The sequence below is a fragment of the Rhinoraja longicauda genome, chromosome 2 (genome assembly GCF_053455715.1).
Source record: "Rhinoraja longicauda isolate Sanriku21f chromosome 2, sRhiLon1.1, whole genome shotgun sequence".
NCBI classification, from domain to species: domain Eukaryota; kingdom Metazoa; phylum Chordata; class Chondrichthyes; order Rajiformes; family Arhynchobatidae; genus Rhinoraja; species Rhinoraja longicauda.
Genome location: NC_135954.1, coordinates 69,602,816 through 69,619,402, shown reverse-complemented (window position 1 = coordinate 69,619,402; position 16,587 = coordinate 69,602,816). Strand labels below are relative to the sequence as shown.

Here is a 16,587-nt window from a genome sequence, read left to right as displayed (position 1 = left end):
CCAGATTCTGGTGAGATATGTGGAAATCTCACGTGCACAGCCCACAAAAATAAAAAGAAGAATTTGGCCGATAAATAAAGACTTTTGCAATTGCTGTATATATATTTCCATTCAAAGGCTCTTTTCTCCTCATGCAGTTGTTAGGAAAGAACAATTGGACTAGATGTATAGGCTAAATCCGACAGACAGAATATTATGCATTTCATAGAGGCAATCAGATTTTGTTTAGTTTTTCAGATGTTTGAACAAATTTGCGGATGACACAAAGCTGGGTGGCAGTGTGAACTGCAAAAAGGATGCTAGGTGGTTGCAGGGTGACTTGGACAGGTTGAGTGAGTGGGCAGATGCATGGCAGATGCAGTATGATGTAGATAAATGTGAGGTTATCCACTTTGGCAGCAATAACAAGGAAGCAGATTATTATCTCAATGGTGCCGGATTAGGTAAAAAGGAAGTGCAATGAGTCCTGGGTGTCCTTGTACACAAGTCACTGAAAGTAAACATACAGGTACAGCAGGCAGTGAAGAAAGCTAATGGCATGTTGGCCTTTATAACGAGAGGATTTGAGTATAGGAGTAAAGAGGTTCTTCCGCAGTTGTACAGGGCCCTGGTGAGACCACATCTGGAGTATTGTGTGCAGTTTTGGTTTCCTAATTTGAGGAAGGACATCCTTGCTATTGAGACAGTGCAGCGTAGGTTCACAAGGTTCATCCCTGGGATGGCGGGACTGCCATATGAGGAAAGATTGGAAAGACTGGGCTTGTATTCTCTGGAATTTAGAAGGATGAGAGTGGACCCTATAGAAACGTATAAAATTATTAAAAGGACTGGAAAAGATAGATGCATGAAAAATGTTCCCAATGTTGGGGGAGTCCAGAACCAGGGGCCATGGTCTAAGAGTAAAGGGGAGGCCATTTAAAACTATGATGAGAAAAACCTTTTTCACCCAGAGAGTTGTGAATGTGTGGAATTCTCTGCCACAGAAGGCAGTGGAGGCCAATTCACTGGATGAATTTAAAAGAGAGTTAGATAGAGTCTCGGGGCTAGCGGAATCAAGGGATATGGGGAGAAGGCAGGCACGGGTTACTGATTGTGGATGATCAGCCATGATCACAATGAATGACGGTGCTGACTCGAAGGGCCAAAGGGCCTCCTCCTGCACCTGTTTTTCTATGTTTTCTAACAAACACTAACGTGTTCTATTTAGGACAAACATACACAAATACGGTTATGGCAAACACTTCAGCCTGTATGGCCACACTTAAGTATTTCTCTCCTCACTGGATACCGCTACACAACAAAAATAACACGGTCAAGGACATGAATGTCAGTATGTAAAGACCCCTGAATGTAAAGCACAATTTTATTTTGCTTCACTGGACCCTCAGCTTGGTTGTGACTTGTGTCTTTGGCATTGACACGAACAAAGTGATTAACAGCAAACCAAATGTATCCATGGCTTGGGTGACCTGCTTACACCATCACCCACACTAGGTTTTAAATATTATAGTTCAGTCTATGAGTTATTACTGGTTTAATATTGTTTGAAATGTAACTGCATTACAACTTAGTAAAGTTGTATTGGCATCCAGAAATGCTTCCATAACTAAATGTCACATATATCATTTGGAATACAGTAGGCCAGCAAGGAAAGCCAAAAGCAGATTTGCTCTTTCACAGTCTCTGAACAAACATCCCTAGAACACTGTACACTAGTTATTCAAACTTTGCATTTGCCAGTGAGTTCTAGGAATTTTGAAAACGTACCATTGCTGCATTGACTGACCAATGTCCATCACAACGGTAACATGAACTCCCAACTTCTATACTCAGTACTTTGAATGATGAAGACCAATGTGCTGAAAGCCTTCTTGACCACCTGTGATGCCACTTTCAAGGAAAGTATTTTCTAGAATAGTGTGGTTGTTTAAAATAATTGTTTGCTATTATGATTTTTTTTTGTAAACTTCAATTTGTTTGTTTTAGGTCCATCTTTAAACCCTTCATCTTTGTAGATAACGTCAAGCCAGTACTTAAAACAGAGTGTCCAAATTTTGGCGATGAAGATCCAACAAAGCAGCAGCCACGTTTCCAGAGCAGACTGGATCGTAGGCACGAGCTGTATCAGGCACATGAGTGTGCTAAATCAGTCATGGAAAATGAAGAGGTAGGAGACTTTCGGAAGTTTCTGAATCTCATGTTTCCCTGCATTCTATATTGATGAGTCTTTAATTAGATTTCACAGTGATTCTTGTCTCACTGTTAAAAGGACAGCAAGTGCCATTCATTATTTATACTGAACATTATTAGTTATGCAGCTATAGATGGTGCTTCAAGGAATAGATAAAATGTAGCTTCTATCTCATTCATTGGTACCAAAATTATATTTTTGATTAACAGGATCACATTTTGATTTGACGTTAACTTACAGGTTCTTAAAATGGATCCAGCAAAGCTCTCTTTTTGTAGTTGTGTACGAACTGTATTTAATTGTGAATTGTATTTAATTTAATCCTTTCACCTTGCTTTATTTTTGCAAAGTCTACCTCATTGATGTTTTATATAAATCATATAAAAACACATTTGTGCTATTGTTTCTCCTGATCACCATCTTGCAAGGTTTATGTAAAGATTGACTGAACTTTGAGTGGGGAGGTTTCTTGTGTTTGATGCCTTGTTTGTGCTGTTAGTTGATGTTCATCCAGATGGTGATAAGAATTCTGTGTTGCAGTTTTAGAGGAGGTGTGTTCCGCTTCAGACTAATGAAAGAAAATTAACCTGAGTCTGCCCACCCATAGTGTTGAGGAATATTAGCTGTGAGTGCATGTCTGTGGATGCTAGTGATGCTTTGAGATGAGTGATGGAATAAATGCTATAATTGATGCACAGTACTTGCTTTTACGAACTGCATGCAAAATAGTCAACAAATTGAGATGCAAATATGGTGCATACCTGAAGAGAAAAAATGAAAAAAACACTTCCTTATGTGTGTAGTTACATTGCTCATTTTTGAAGCGTAGTCGTTATTCTAAAAAAGGAAACTCATTAGGCATACGTAAAATGCTGGAGTAAAACTGAGCGGGTCAGGCAGCATCTCAGGAGAGAAGGAATGGGGGACGTTTTGGGTCGAGACCCTTCTTCAGACTAGGCATTCTGTGCACAGCAAGTGCCCACAAACAACATTAGAATGACAGGATAATTAGTTTTATTAATGTTGGCAGAGGAGAGTAATTGTCTGTACTAACTTGCACTTCTAAAAATAGAAAACCACTAGGCAGACACTTTCTTTGGTCTTCAGTGATTCCAGTCATCTCTTTGAATAACAGAAAATGCTTACTTTTACAATGCTGCATAGTTGCAGACACCAAACACATAGGAAAATATTGTATGTTGCATAATCCAACTTGTAATTGGTGTTAAATTCATTTTGCACGAGGAGAAAAAGGGTCTTTGAACCAACTGTGAATCTTTAGTGCCAACGAAACCACTTTTGTTTGTGAGTAGTCTTCTGGTGCTCTAACCTAGAACAGTGGTCTGTTCAGAAGCTTACGAATGTGATTCTGTCACCAAGGGAACTGGGTGCAAGTCAAGCCCTAGGATAATGTGACTGAAATCTCAAAGAATCAGTAAATTTGTAGGATGCTCATTATAATGTTTGAGAAGTCTGTTTTAAGATGTATGATTATAGCATTCATTACTGTGACCAGGCAATTTAACATGTCAGTGTCTGAGTCATTGTCTTTGGGGCTTTGGCTTGCTAAGTACAAATTCCTGTTGCAAACATTGTTGTGTAAACCTTCTCTCAAGGAAAATATATGAGTGCCTAGCTAACTAGAAAGTGAATTGGAAGAGTAGATGAAAGTTGTGTTGGCAGGGCGAAGAGAACATAAGCGGGAGTGTGGGAAATATTAGAAGGAGAGTTCTGCAGAGAGACATTTTGAGTTCCAGTCCAGTGGAGGATCGTTGTCTTTGCCTGTAGAATGGAGGAGTGTGGTCATCTTGACTCAATGCTCCCGGCACAGCTGTGAATGCAAACAAACTATTGAAGCAGGGCAGACAGGGCGGAGGAGAGGGGCTGCAGGTGCAGCTGGAACAACAGGGATTTCGCCCCCTCCCCAGCAATCTTTTATCTTTTGACCACCTGAACCTACAGAAAATGGTGAACGCAGCCCAGTCCATCACGGGCTCATCACTTCTTTCCATCCAATCTATCTTCACTGTGCATTGCATCCAGAAGGTTGGAAGTTTCGTCAAGGATGTCTGCCACCTTAGCCATTGTCTTTTTTCTCTTCTACCTTCTGATTGAAGATACAGGACCTTGAAAGCCAGTGCATCCAGAACTTAAAAGTTTCTTCTCCACTGCTGATCAAATCTCCTCTTTCATACACACCTCCCAGAGGTGCTGCAATTAACTTTCACACTTGACTCCACCCCATTTGGTTATTCTGTTATTGCACTTCCCTATTCTTATTCACTATAATCTTTGCACCCACTCTGCTGTTTTACTATTGCCATTGTATTTGTTGTTGAATCTATGATCGCCACATATACTATTTACTGTGAGTTCATGCAAACAAGAAATGTCACTGCATCCTGGTGAGTTTGGCAATAAACTAATTTGAATCCAAATCCAAATATAGCGACATCAATTGTTTCTCAGTAAGTTTTGTCCATCTTGCCATATGTGGAGCTGTTTGCTTCCAGTTGTGAGTCCGAGCCGCCCAGTCACCAAGCAGGGCAGGCTCTTCCCTGAAGACCTGAGACTGGGAGGATGGAGATGATGATGGGCGAGGTGCAAGGCTGACAGGAGAGGGATCAGATTCTGACCTACCATGCCTTCCATGTTGGTGGTGGGAGGCACCCTCCAGGGCACAAAGGTGGATGGGCGCAAAATGTTTGTCGGTTTGCAGGTAGATCCTCACCCAATGAAGACAGTGGTAGATGCCTGCATGAGCCTGAGGCTTGCATGGATGGGCCACTGGTCATATGAACTAGAGTGTGGACTTCTCTTTGAAATTGGTGCCAAATTCTGGCGCCTCTTGCAAACGGGCTCAGTGGACTATTTCTGTACACTTTTCTAATCGGGGGATTGTCCTTGGGCATGGCAATATTCTACTGGACGATTTGTAAGAAAAAAAATTAATTGCGCATTTGCACATGTGACAATAAAGCGTCATTGACTGCTTGGTTAATGACAATAATTGCATGCAAGCCAACCTTTAGGAATTGGATGATAAGTGGCAGACTTGCCAGGCAATGACAATCTTCATTTCAAATTTATTGCCATTTACCATCTCTGGGTTCCCAAGGTAGTGTTATTACTGACTACAAAATGTCAATATGATAGCATAGTTATTAGGAATGAATTAGCAACCAGAGTTCCAGACAAATGTTTCCGGCAGAGGAAGTGAAATCTCTCCATGGAAGCTGGGGAATTTAAATACAGGAAATTAATCTAGAATTTGTAAAAGGCTGGTCTGAACAGCCATAACCATGAAAGCACTTGATTGGCATTAAAACAATTAAGTTCACTAAAATCCTTCATTAGAAGAATTCTGTTATTGTTATCTGATTTAGCCTATAGACATAATTAATTCTGACTCTTAACAGCACCTTCAACCCCCTGGTCTCTGTTGTCCAATTGGAAAGCAACATCGCTGGCAATGCCCTTATCCCATGAATGTTTTTTTTTTTAAACTGGACCAGCTGCAGATTCCATGACTGCAACAGGTCAGATGCAAGACATTTTATGAGGAGTGACTCTCATAGGCTCACAAGTGTGAAGGAAAACTCTTCACTTCCTTGGATCAGTACATCTGTAACAAGGCTCATAAAGCACAATGTTATCCAGAAACACAGCAATCTGCTTAGAGGTACAAAAGACTGCAAATGCTGGAATGTAAAGAAAAAATAAACCCCTGAAACAATTCAGCAGGTCAAGCAGGTGAAACAAAGGGATGAACATAGTAATTTGCCAGATTGGGACCATATCCACTGTCCTAAACATCACTCCCTTCCACACTATCCACTGTGACTACATTGTGTCCAACCATGTTATCCAGTGCAGTAACTTCCCATAGTGTCTTTGACAACATCTCCCAGAGCTGTGACTTGCATCATCTGGAAAAGTAAGGAAGGCAAATGCATGGTATTGTTGTCTAAATTACACAAAGCTGTGGCAAGAAACATTGTTGGTCCTTGCTCAAAGTACGGACAATTTTTACTCAACAGCACAGTGTAAATATCTTCACATGGACTGAAGATGGTTCACTGCTGCTTTCACAAAGGTGTTTAGAGCTAGAGGTTACAGATGGCCTTCCCAGTCATGGCCACACCCTGCCAATAAATGAGATTCAGTGGAAAGCAAGCAGTGTGGGATCAGACAGAGTAACTGTTGGGGAATTCATTGGTGCACACTTGATAACTAATTTTCATACTGGAGTATTCTATATTGCTAACAGAAACAAGGATTCTTCAAGCAGTTGGATCAGTTACTGCAAGTGGATAACTATAGTGTAAAATAAGAAAAACGTGTTATTTTATTTTGTGATTTTGCTATTCCAGCTCATTTGTTACTTACTGCTTGCAACTGCAATTTTATTCATTTGGATTGTGAAATAGACCTTTTTCAAACATTTAAAGTATGATCAACTTCAGTTCAGTCTATTGACACCAGTTGAGACTACTCACAATGGATTATAAAATATACAACATTTTATAGTTGCTATTTTTTAATAGGGGCCAGGACAAAAGCTTTGGCAATCCGTATTGGGTCTGGAAAAACAAGGTCTCGAGGCCATGCAAGATATCTTGAAAAATGATGTGCCTATCAACCCTTTGGAAGTAGCAGATCTCTTCTATGATTGTGTGGACACCGAAATAAAATTCTACAAATAATGTAGGTCCAAGCTGCTTTTATTCCATAAAACAGCATTTAGTTATGAAAAACAACCTCAAATATATTGTTTCCAAATATATTTTTGTGGGTGAGCTTAGCCAAGGATATCAAGTACAAAGTAAGCAATTGATCAGATATGAAATTGAATTATTAAAATATTTTATCAGTGTTTATCAGATATTTTAATCTCTAATGTGTCCTAAGGGAGTTTGAAGTTTATAAAACAACTACATGTTATTTTAGTGGAATATTAAGTGAGGGCAATTTTTATATATTTTTTTAGATTTAGAGATACAGCGCAGAAACAGGCCCTTCGGCCCACCGGGTCCGCGCCACCCAGCGATCCCCACACATTAACACTATCCTACACCTACTAGGGACAATTTTTACATCTGCCCAGCCAATTAACCTACAAACCTGTACGTCTTTGGAGTGTGGGAGGAAACCAAAGATCTCGGAGAAAACCCACGCAGGTCACGGGGAGAACGTCCAAACTCCGTACAGTACAGAACCTGTAGTCAGGATCCGGCGCTGCATTCACTGTAAGGCAGCAACTCTACCGCTGCGCCAACGTGCTGCAGTTTTTGAGCATTGCTTCTTCCCAATTTAATTATCCGATCAAAAGTGATATTTTCTGTCTTTTTAAACATTGTGCTAATCAGAAAACAATGAAAATGCTCCTTTGTTTTTTCTTCCAGATAGTACAAACAGTTCTTTCCAAATAAAATGCCCAACATGTTGCTGTGTATCAGCAGTTACAGAATCCTTAATTTCTTCGAAAGCCTTGTACATTTGTCCATCTGTGATGTGGAGGAGCTAAAGCTGTGCTCCACATCAAACTGTTCACTCATGAAAACTGAAAGAGTTCTGTCTTTTTGGAGAACAGTAGTTCTGTTGGAAGAAGGGTCTCGACCCGAAACATCACCCATTCTTTCACTCCAGAGATGCTGCCTGTCCCGTTGAGTTACTCCAACTATTTGTGTCTATCTTTGTAGTTTTGTCTTTGTCATTTGTTGTTTGACAGCACCTCCTAGTGCTGGGACCTGTATCAACCAGAGGGACAAAGAGAATAGGTGTGTGTGGAATTGCCTCTCCCAGTAGTTGCAGGCATCTCATCATGTTGATGTGGAAACTTCCATATTTAACCATTTCTTGCTCTAATTTTTGAATTTGAAAATATGTTTGATCCTAAAGAGCAAAATTTAATATGAATTTACATATGATTAGAAAAATTGGAAATCTGTGAAAAGTAAATTTATGCCAAGTATGAGGATTAATATAATGAAAATGCTGGAATTAAAAAAGTTTATTGTTCAAACAATTATTATTATTGGAGAGTTATTGCATTAAGAGAGATGTTGTTCAATGAGAAAATGAACATTCACGTTTCCAATATTTCATTAAATTATTTTCATTATTTTGCAGCTAGCAGATATCCAAAGATTTGTATGCGCATTCCCAGAAAGAAAGTGAAATAATTATTTCACCAAGAAACCTCAACAAATTGGCTCTTCAACTCCCACAACAAAACAATGAAACTTACTCTTTCTTATTGGTCTCTGTTTCCAAGCGCTTTAACTACTTGCTGAAGTTCCAGCTTCATACATTCATTTGTGCTTTGTCTAATTTTTATGTCTAGTGGTAGGAAAACAGCTCGTGGTTGATTATTAAGTGTATGAATACAGATTGATTAAAAATCAGGATGTTTTAAATGTTTTGTTTGCAATGGTCGCAATTACATGCTTCAAAAGATGCATTGCGTAAATAATAACTGGATGTTAGGCTAAATAGAATCATGGCATAACATGCACAGAACCATGTACAATATCACTGCCCTTGGTCCCCTTCCATACTGCAATATATGCTGTGGAATATATTATTGACAATGAATGAAGGCATTATTGTTGAATCTGATGCCCCTCTGTAAATGCATGCTGTTACAGCATTGAAGCTCAAATGTTTCTTTAAAATGACCAAAATGTCCAGAATCTTGGTGGAAGGAAGATTGTAATGTAACAAATCTTTTCATCATAGATAGTGGAGAAGAGAACTAGTTAAAGGCAGCCCAGGGGTATGGAGTTTCCTTTTCTAAATTGTTTCAGCATTGCTTCTTTTATTTATATCATTTATGCATTTAACATTTTTGAAAATCACTTTCAAGTGATCAGAAGCACAATAATTCCTGATGCTGGAAAAATACAAGCAGAGAAATCTGCAAGTGATTCCATTAAAGGTCATCAACATGAAATATAAACTCTACTTCTCTCTCCACAGATTCTTTCTGACCTGAGTAAACTCCAGCATTTTCTATTTTAATTTCAATTCCAAGTATTTTTTCCTTTGCTACACATTGTTTGCTGTGTTTCCCCGACTGGGAACATGTTCTCCGTAAAATAAACGAGTCTTAGAAAAAGGCATTCACTTTATTTTTGTCATTAATTACTTATTAGTCCTAGTTATTTGCACCTTTTTTTTTGTGTGTTGGATATTTGATAAAGATCTGATGTATCTGACATGTTTAAAATTTCCAATTTCAAGAAAAATGCATTTATTTTCTAGTTCAGCACATTATAAACACAATTTTCCTTTTCCTTGGTTAAAACTCACATATTTTTGCACTATCATGGTCCAGTTCACTTATGATATCAGATAATTTATTATATATATTTATTATTGTTGTTGCATCTTATTTGCCTGTAAAGCTGGAGCAAGTAAGAATTTAATTGTTCCAGTTCATTTGACCATTCAGCACTTTTGAAACTATTGCCTCTTGGGGAGAAAAAAAAGATTTGGGCTGAATTGACCTTTTAGTGCATGATAGTCAATTAGTCTCATAGAATTGGGTTATTTTACCATAATTACATTTCAGTAAATACAGCAAATTTGATGTTAAGTCATAATAAAAGTTATCTGCATCTTTTGAAATTTTATTTTTCTAAGTTAAATTTCAGTTGACCATTTTATGATTTGAATCCAGTTAAAGTTCACGATCATAATAATCATGCAAATTATTGCTGACTTAATCAACAGTGAAGATCATCATGCCGTGAACAAATTTATATGTTGGCGTTTGGTTCTCTTAAATGGTCAAAACATTTTGGACTGACGATGCTGACCATTTAACCTGAATTATAATGGACTACTGTCCTTTCTTAGTAACCGCCTGATTTAGTATCATGTTGCATGTCGAGAAAGTGTTCCTTATCTCTAGACCTGAGTCCTGTGCTTCTTACATTTAACAAACTAAAGAATGAGCACCGTGTAGCAAGTTCCTTTTGGACATTCAAATGATAGATTTTATTTCTGTTTTTCTTGATCAAATTAGGTCTGACAACTCATTTATTAACTATTAGAATCTCTAATTCTGGTAGAAATTTCAAGATCTCACTAAAACTAATGTTGAAATTATGTTCTGTGTTTTTGCAACCATGAAATGGATTTGATCTGCTTTTCCTCTAGCAGAAATGATGTACAGGGAATAATGTTATAATAAACTAATCAAAATCTGTGTTTTGCCTAAAACGTGCATAAATTGTCATCTGGGACATGGATAGAGGACACTGCCTACATTTGCTTTTATGGTGTTTCTGAACCACTATAATCCAAAAGAAGCTACAAAAGTTGGAACTTCATATTTGGGGTACATTAGCGAGCATTTAGAGCCAAATATTGCTGGAATACTACAGAAATAAGGCATATAATGATACATTTTTTGCATATATAATCTTGTGTATAAAAATAATATTAAACATTTGCATGTTCCTTTCTATTTCATTTCATTGCTGAGAAACAAAGTCGACCATGCCCCATCGGTCACCATTCCCATTCTCGCTCACAAGGCATTCAACATCTCTGAGAATCATTAAAACGGTTGAATTAAAAGCGTAAGGCATGGTCATCAGCATTGCAGCCTATGGTTTAAAGGTCCTATTGGGGCACTACGTTATAGGGTGGTAGTAGCCATGTTGGTAGCTTGAGATTTATCATGCAGGTATAGTGAACTCGCCACATAGGGAGACACCAAGTGGACAAAAACAGCTCCACTACAATAGTCGGAAACATTTGGAAAAGGCCCAAGGCTGCAGTTGTGCACCCTCTAATGGCAACTAATAGGAAATGAAATTTAGGTAACCAGAAAAAATAAGTTTAAAAAGTGCTGTAAGCTGTAACAGCACAGGATTTTAAACCTATTAATGGCAGGAAATCATTTCTGTTCCTGCGCTAGAGATGACATACAATTTGGGGTAATAAAGTCTTCCAAAATCAGCTTTAGTTAATAGTTAATAGGTTATTAGTTAATAGGTTATTTAATGAGGCCATGTTTTTTAACACTCTCTGAATAAAATTTGTGTTTGGTCTTAAAATCTCAGTTCCAGCCATCTGTGGTCTTCATATTGAATCATGTTGCAACATCGTAGAATTGTGATACGTTTGGTAATCTTGGTTAGCACTGGGTCAATAGATTCATTTTCTGATAACTCATCTATTCACAATTACTTTTTTCCTTTATAAAATCAAAACTCTTTGTGTATGTAGATAAGATAAAATGTAAATGTTTTAAATAGAATCTGATTTCCAATATTGTTTTGCCATCATACTACAAGATTTAGCAACAGGTAGTGTAAGAAAATAACTGCAGATGCTGGTACAAATCGAAGGTATTTATTCACAAAATGCTGGAGTAACTCAGCAGGTCAGGCAGCATCTCTGGAGAGAAGGAAGGGGTGACGTTTCGGGTCGAGACCCTTCTTCAGTCTGAAGAAGGGTCTCGACCCGAAACATCACCCATTCCTTCTCTCCAGAGATGCTGACTGACCTGCTGAGTTACTCCAGCATTTTGTGAATAAATACAAGATTTCGCAATGTTTTTCAATGTATTTTGAATAAATGGACAATGCCAAACCTATTTCAGCCATCAATTTTTGTGGGCAAAATAGAAATATTATTCACTTGCATCTTAATTAAGCAATTTAAAGTTCATTTCTGTTAGCTGTACATATGAATAGAATGTTTTTTTCGCTGTACATTTGAAACATACCCTTCTATTTATGTTGTTAAATGTTGTCTCTCTTGACTATGGTAATCACTTTGGCTGTATTTTGTACAGGAAATGAGGAAGGAATATTCTTCAGAGTTCATACATATTTTTAAATAATCAACCAGTTAAGTTTTTTTAAATATTTTCATGACCAAATCCTCAACTAACCAGTTCAAAACCTTTCTTTGTATCTTTATAGATATTGTCAGACACAATGGTTGGTTCAAATCTCTCAATTGTCATCCTAATTTTTATTTTCTGTGGTCGTCTCATAGTTTTACAACTAATGATATCACGACATAAGTGATAGGAGCAGAATTAGGCAATTCGGCCCATCAAGTCTATCCTGATATTCAATCATGGCTGTTCTATCTCTCCCTCCTAACCCCATTCTCCTGCCTTCTCCCCCATAGCCCCTGACACCCATTCTAATAGCCTGTTTCATCTATGAATTTCAGAACTTTTTTCTTGTTATGCAGACAACCTGAAGCTGAATGCTTTGAGCAAGATGCACATGACATTTTGTCCATTCCTTGCCAGTCATCTAATTTTTAAGGTACTTTTTTAAAGGTTTTATTTTTGAGCAGACCGTATCACACCGTATCACTCTATGGCTCTATCTCATACTGGCCCGACATGTAGAGTAAATAGCAAGGCCTTCAAGCAATGGGGGTAGGGCAAACATTTAGTAAATAAGGTGTTTAACTTGCTTTAATTTGCAGACATTTTGAGTTTGAGAATTGGGACATCATGTTGCAGCTGTAGAAGACATTACTTAGTGAACATAAAACCATGAGAGGTAAAGATATCTAAATCAACACTAGAATCGAGTCTTTTTCCAAGGATGAGGAGTCAAAAACTAGAGGACATGGGTTTAAGGTGAGAGGTAAAATATTTAAAGGAAATGTAAGGGACATCTTTTTTCAAAAGGTGGTGCATATGTGGAATAAGGAGGTTGTAAAGGTAGTCACTTTTCTAGTGTTTAGGCAGATACATGGATATGAGAGTTTTTCAGGGATCTTGGCCAAATGCAGGAAAATAGGATTAGCATAAATAGGCATTTTGGTCAGCACTGACAAATCAAGTTGAAGAGTCTGTTTCCGTGCTGTATGATTCTGTCTCGATGCTCATAATTGAGTTCTTAGTCATGGATGTCGTGCTTCTGCTCTGTTTCTGAGATGGCCGATGAGGTCGCTTATGAGAATCACAGGCTCAGCCACTGATGCCGCAGTACATACGGTGCAATGGGTGGTGAGTGGCTCAGATCTTCAGCCCTTTCTTACTGGGGTTCCAAGTAATCTTGCTGAAGAGGATGGTTACTAATGCAATTCCAAATGCGGCTAGGAATTAAAGTGGGTGGGAATGCTGCACTTTATCAAAGAGGTTTTGAGAGTGCCCTTGAATGGCTTCTTCATGGCAATGCCTTGCTGTGAAAGAGTTCAGAGTAGAATTCTGTTTCAGGTGTCTTTCAAAATGTTAATGGCACCCATTAGAGCTAAACTCAATGTAATTAGAGCAAAAATACTGGGGATATTGGCCTTGGAGAGGAGACAGATATGGTCTGGTTATCTTACCTATGGACTCAGTGGATATTGCAGAATGTGTTGGTGGTGCCTTTCTAACGTTTTAAGTAGTGCACATCTCAGCGGCATTCAGGATAGTGGGCGACACTGATGCCCAGCAGACCACAGGTTTTGTGTCAAGTTTGAGATATTGATCTTCAAACTGTTGTTCTCAGAAGACCAAAGACTCAGCTGGCACATTTAATTATTAGTACAGTACAATCGCTTAAATATTAAATTTCTTACAAAACAGTTGGAAGTAAACACATCCTCTCAACAGATTTTATCCCTCAAAGTACCCTCTAGGTTTTATAGCTGAATAACATGTGACACTATTTTCTGCACACATTTGCTTTAAGTATGATACATTTTTCATATTTGGCTTGTGTAGTAAGCCTTTGCCTTCTTTGAATCAAATCCCAAAGGCCATCTGAAGTAATGCAGGTTTGTTAACAGACGTTCAATAACTATCATATTACCTTGTACAACATGAATTGATTTATGTGACATGTTGGACTATTAGTAACAGGAAAATATGCAACAGAGACTGCCAAAACTCAAGACTAACGCTTAATGATAGCGGAGTCAAGGGATATGGGGAGAGGGCAGGAACAGGGTACTGATTGTGAATGATCAGCCAAGATCACATTGAATGGTGGTGCTGGCTCGAATGGCCTACTCCTGCACCTATTGTCTATTGTCTACTAAGTTACAATATTTTGTTTTATTGTTTGTAGACTTAAATAAAAGAATAACTGCAAAATAAAATCTGACAAACATTGTATGCATCTTTTTATAAATAATTATGCAAAATTATGCCAGGAATCTATGAAAGGACATAGATCATACCATCCACGTTTATTTTGATCACTGAGCATTTAAAAAAAACTGTGCTGTGCTGCTATTGGAGGACTCTACCATCCTCTACCTCCACCACCATCCTTTCCTTCCTATCAAGCCAATTTTGTGCCCGTTTGGCTAGCTCATCCTGGATGTGTGCTAAACTCCTAGACCAGTGTACCATGTGGAACCTTGTCATGGGTCTTGCTAAATCCCAGGTAAACAGTGATGTATATGTAAAAAAAACAATCACGGTCTTATTGAATGGCTTATTAAATATCTACTTCCTTATCAGCAGACCACAATCTTTATGAATTGGCAGCAAAACCACCTCCTCAATAACCATCAGTACAGAAGCACCTCAAGGCTGCGTGCTCAGTCCCCTACTCTGCTCATTCTATACTCACAACTGTGTAGCTGGACACAGTTAACTCCATCTTCAAGTTCACTGATGGCACCTCTGTTTTTGGATGAATAACAGATGACGATGAGTCAAAATACAGGAGTGAGATTGATCGGCTGATCAAATGGTGTATATATATATATATTATTTCATACAGTAAACACATTTTAATAGACCCCTGCCAGCCTGGCGCTTTGTCCGTTTCACATTCCACTGCTGCTACCTCCTCCCATTGCTGTCCACTTGCCCCCTCCCCAGACCCTGCCTCCTCCCTCTTCTCCCCCATAGTCGCTGACATACTCCACCTTGGAAGCATCGAGAAGGGAGGAAGGCCCATGGTGACCGAGCGCGTTTTGAGGATGGCAGTGACCTGAAGAAAGCGCTGTTCTCGGGGGCTACAACGTGAGCCGCAAAAACAGCTCTCATACCTGACCCTGCTGTAACTCGTCAAGAAGGGCATGCTAGTGCAGACTAACGGCATCGCACCTAGTTTTAAGGTGAAATGGCACAAAGTGCTGAAGTAACTCAGCAGACTGGATCGGTTTGAAAAAGGGTTCTGACATCACCTATCCAGGTGATTTCGAGCAATGCCTCCTGACCTGAATTACTCCAACACTTTGTGTCCATTTGTGTATTAACCGTTGTCTGCAGTTCTTTGTTTCAACAACATACTACGATAAAAGGTTACTCATTTATAACGGACACAATCCCTACCTCCCCCCATGGTCCATTATAACAAGGGTTTACCGTATACACTTGTGGAGGATGGAACTGGGCTTCACATGCTTACAAGCTTTGTAAGATCCTTGTGTTAAGTGGAACTATCTGGCAGATCCCATTGCCCTGTGTCAATCTCTGCTGGCTTTTTCACAACAGAAAACCTCAGTGCAGTATCAAACATGCAGAAATTTAATTGGTGCTATATCTTTATAACATCTATGGCAAATATTGTGAAATTTTGAGTGACAAATCACAGAATTACTTTCAGAAAACATCATAACTTAGCTGTGTATTTACTCTTTACGGAAGTAGAATCTCAGAACTGAAGAAATATTTAGAACACAGCATTTTAGCCAACAGGTAAGAAAAAGCAGTCCATTCATTCTGCCAGTGATCATGTATGATTATTAATTTTCATTAATTGTGCCATAGCTTCTTTACATGGATAGGACAGGTTTGTAGGGATATGGACCAAATGCTGGCAGATGGGACTAGTGTAACTGGGACATGTTGGCCGGTGTGGGTAAGTTGGGCCGAAGGGCCGAAGGGCCTGTTTCTACGTTGTATCACTCTGACTACTGGCAGCCTTTCTCAGATGACAATAGCTCAATGTTTACCATTTTACCACAATTGAAGGTGATGGTGAGGTGCCAGCTTCAATCTGTTTTTCCAGGTCAGTTCAGAGAGCACGTGAATCTACCTCATCACAATAGACAATAGACAATAGGTGCAGGAGTAGGCCATTCGGCCCTTCGAGCCAGCACCGCCATTCAATGTGATCATGGCTGATCATTCTCAATCAGTACCCCGTTCCTGCTTTCTCCCCATACCCCCTGACTCCGCTATCCTTAAGAGCTCTATCTAGCTCTCTCTTGAATGTATTCAGAGAATTGGCCTCCACTGCCCTCTGAGGCAGAGAATTCCACAGATTCACAACTCTCTGACTAAAAAAGTTTTTCCTCATCTCTGTTCTAAATGGCCTACCCCTTATTCTTAAACTGTGGCCCCTGGTTCTGGACTCCCCCAACATTGGGAACATGTTTCCTGCCTCCAACATGTCCAACCCCTTATTAATCTTATACGTTTCGATAAGATCCCCTCTCATCCTCCTAAATTCCAGTGTATA

General features: G+C 38.9%; 1 protein-coding gene across 3 annotated transcripts in view; it reads left to right on the top strand.

Moving 5' to 3' along the window:
* Positions 1-11,583, top strand: part of LOC144605426 (secernin-1-like) — a 49,459-nt gene extending 37,876 nt beyond the window's left edge. For all 3 annotated transcript variants that reach the window (XM_078420665.1, XM_078420675.1, XM_078420684.1), the window contains 3 exons: positions 1,987-2,167; positions 6,739-6,898; positions 8,324-11,583. In XM_078420665.1, the coding sequence (XP_078276791.1) occupies positions 1,987-2,167; positions 6,739-6,897 (340 nt within the window). In that variant the 3' untranslated portion in view covers position 6,898; positions 8,324-11,583. The remainder of the gene's footprint in view (positions 1-1,986; positions 2,168-6,738; positions 6,899-8,323) is intronic.
* Positions 11,584-16,587: the final 5,004 nt, after the last annotated feature.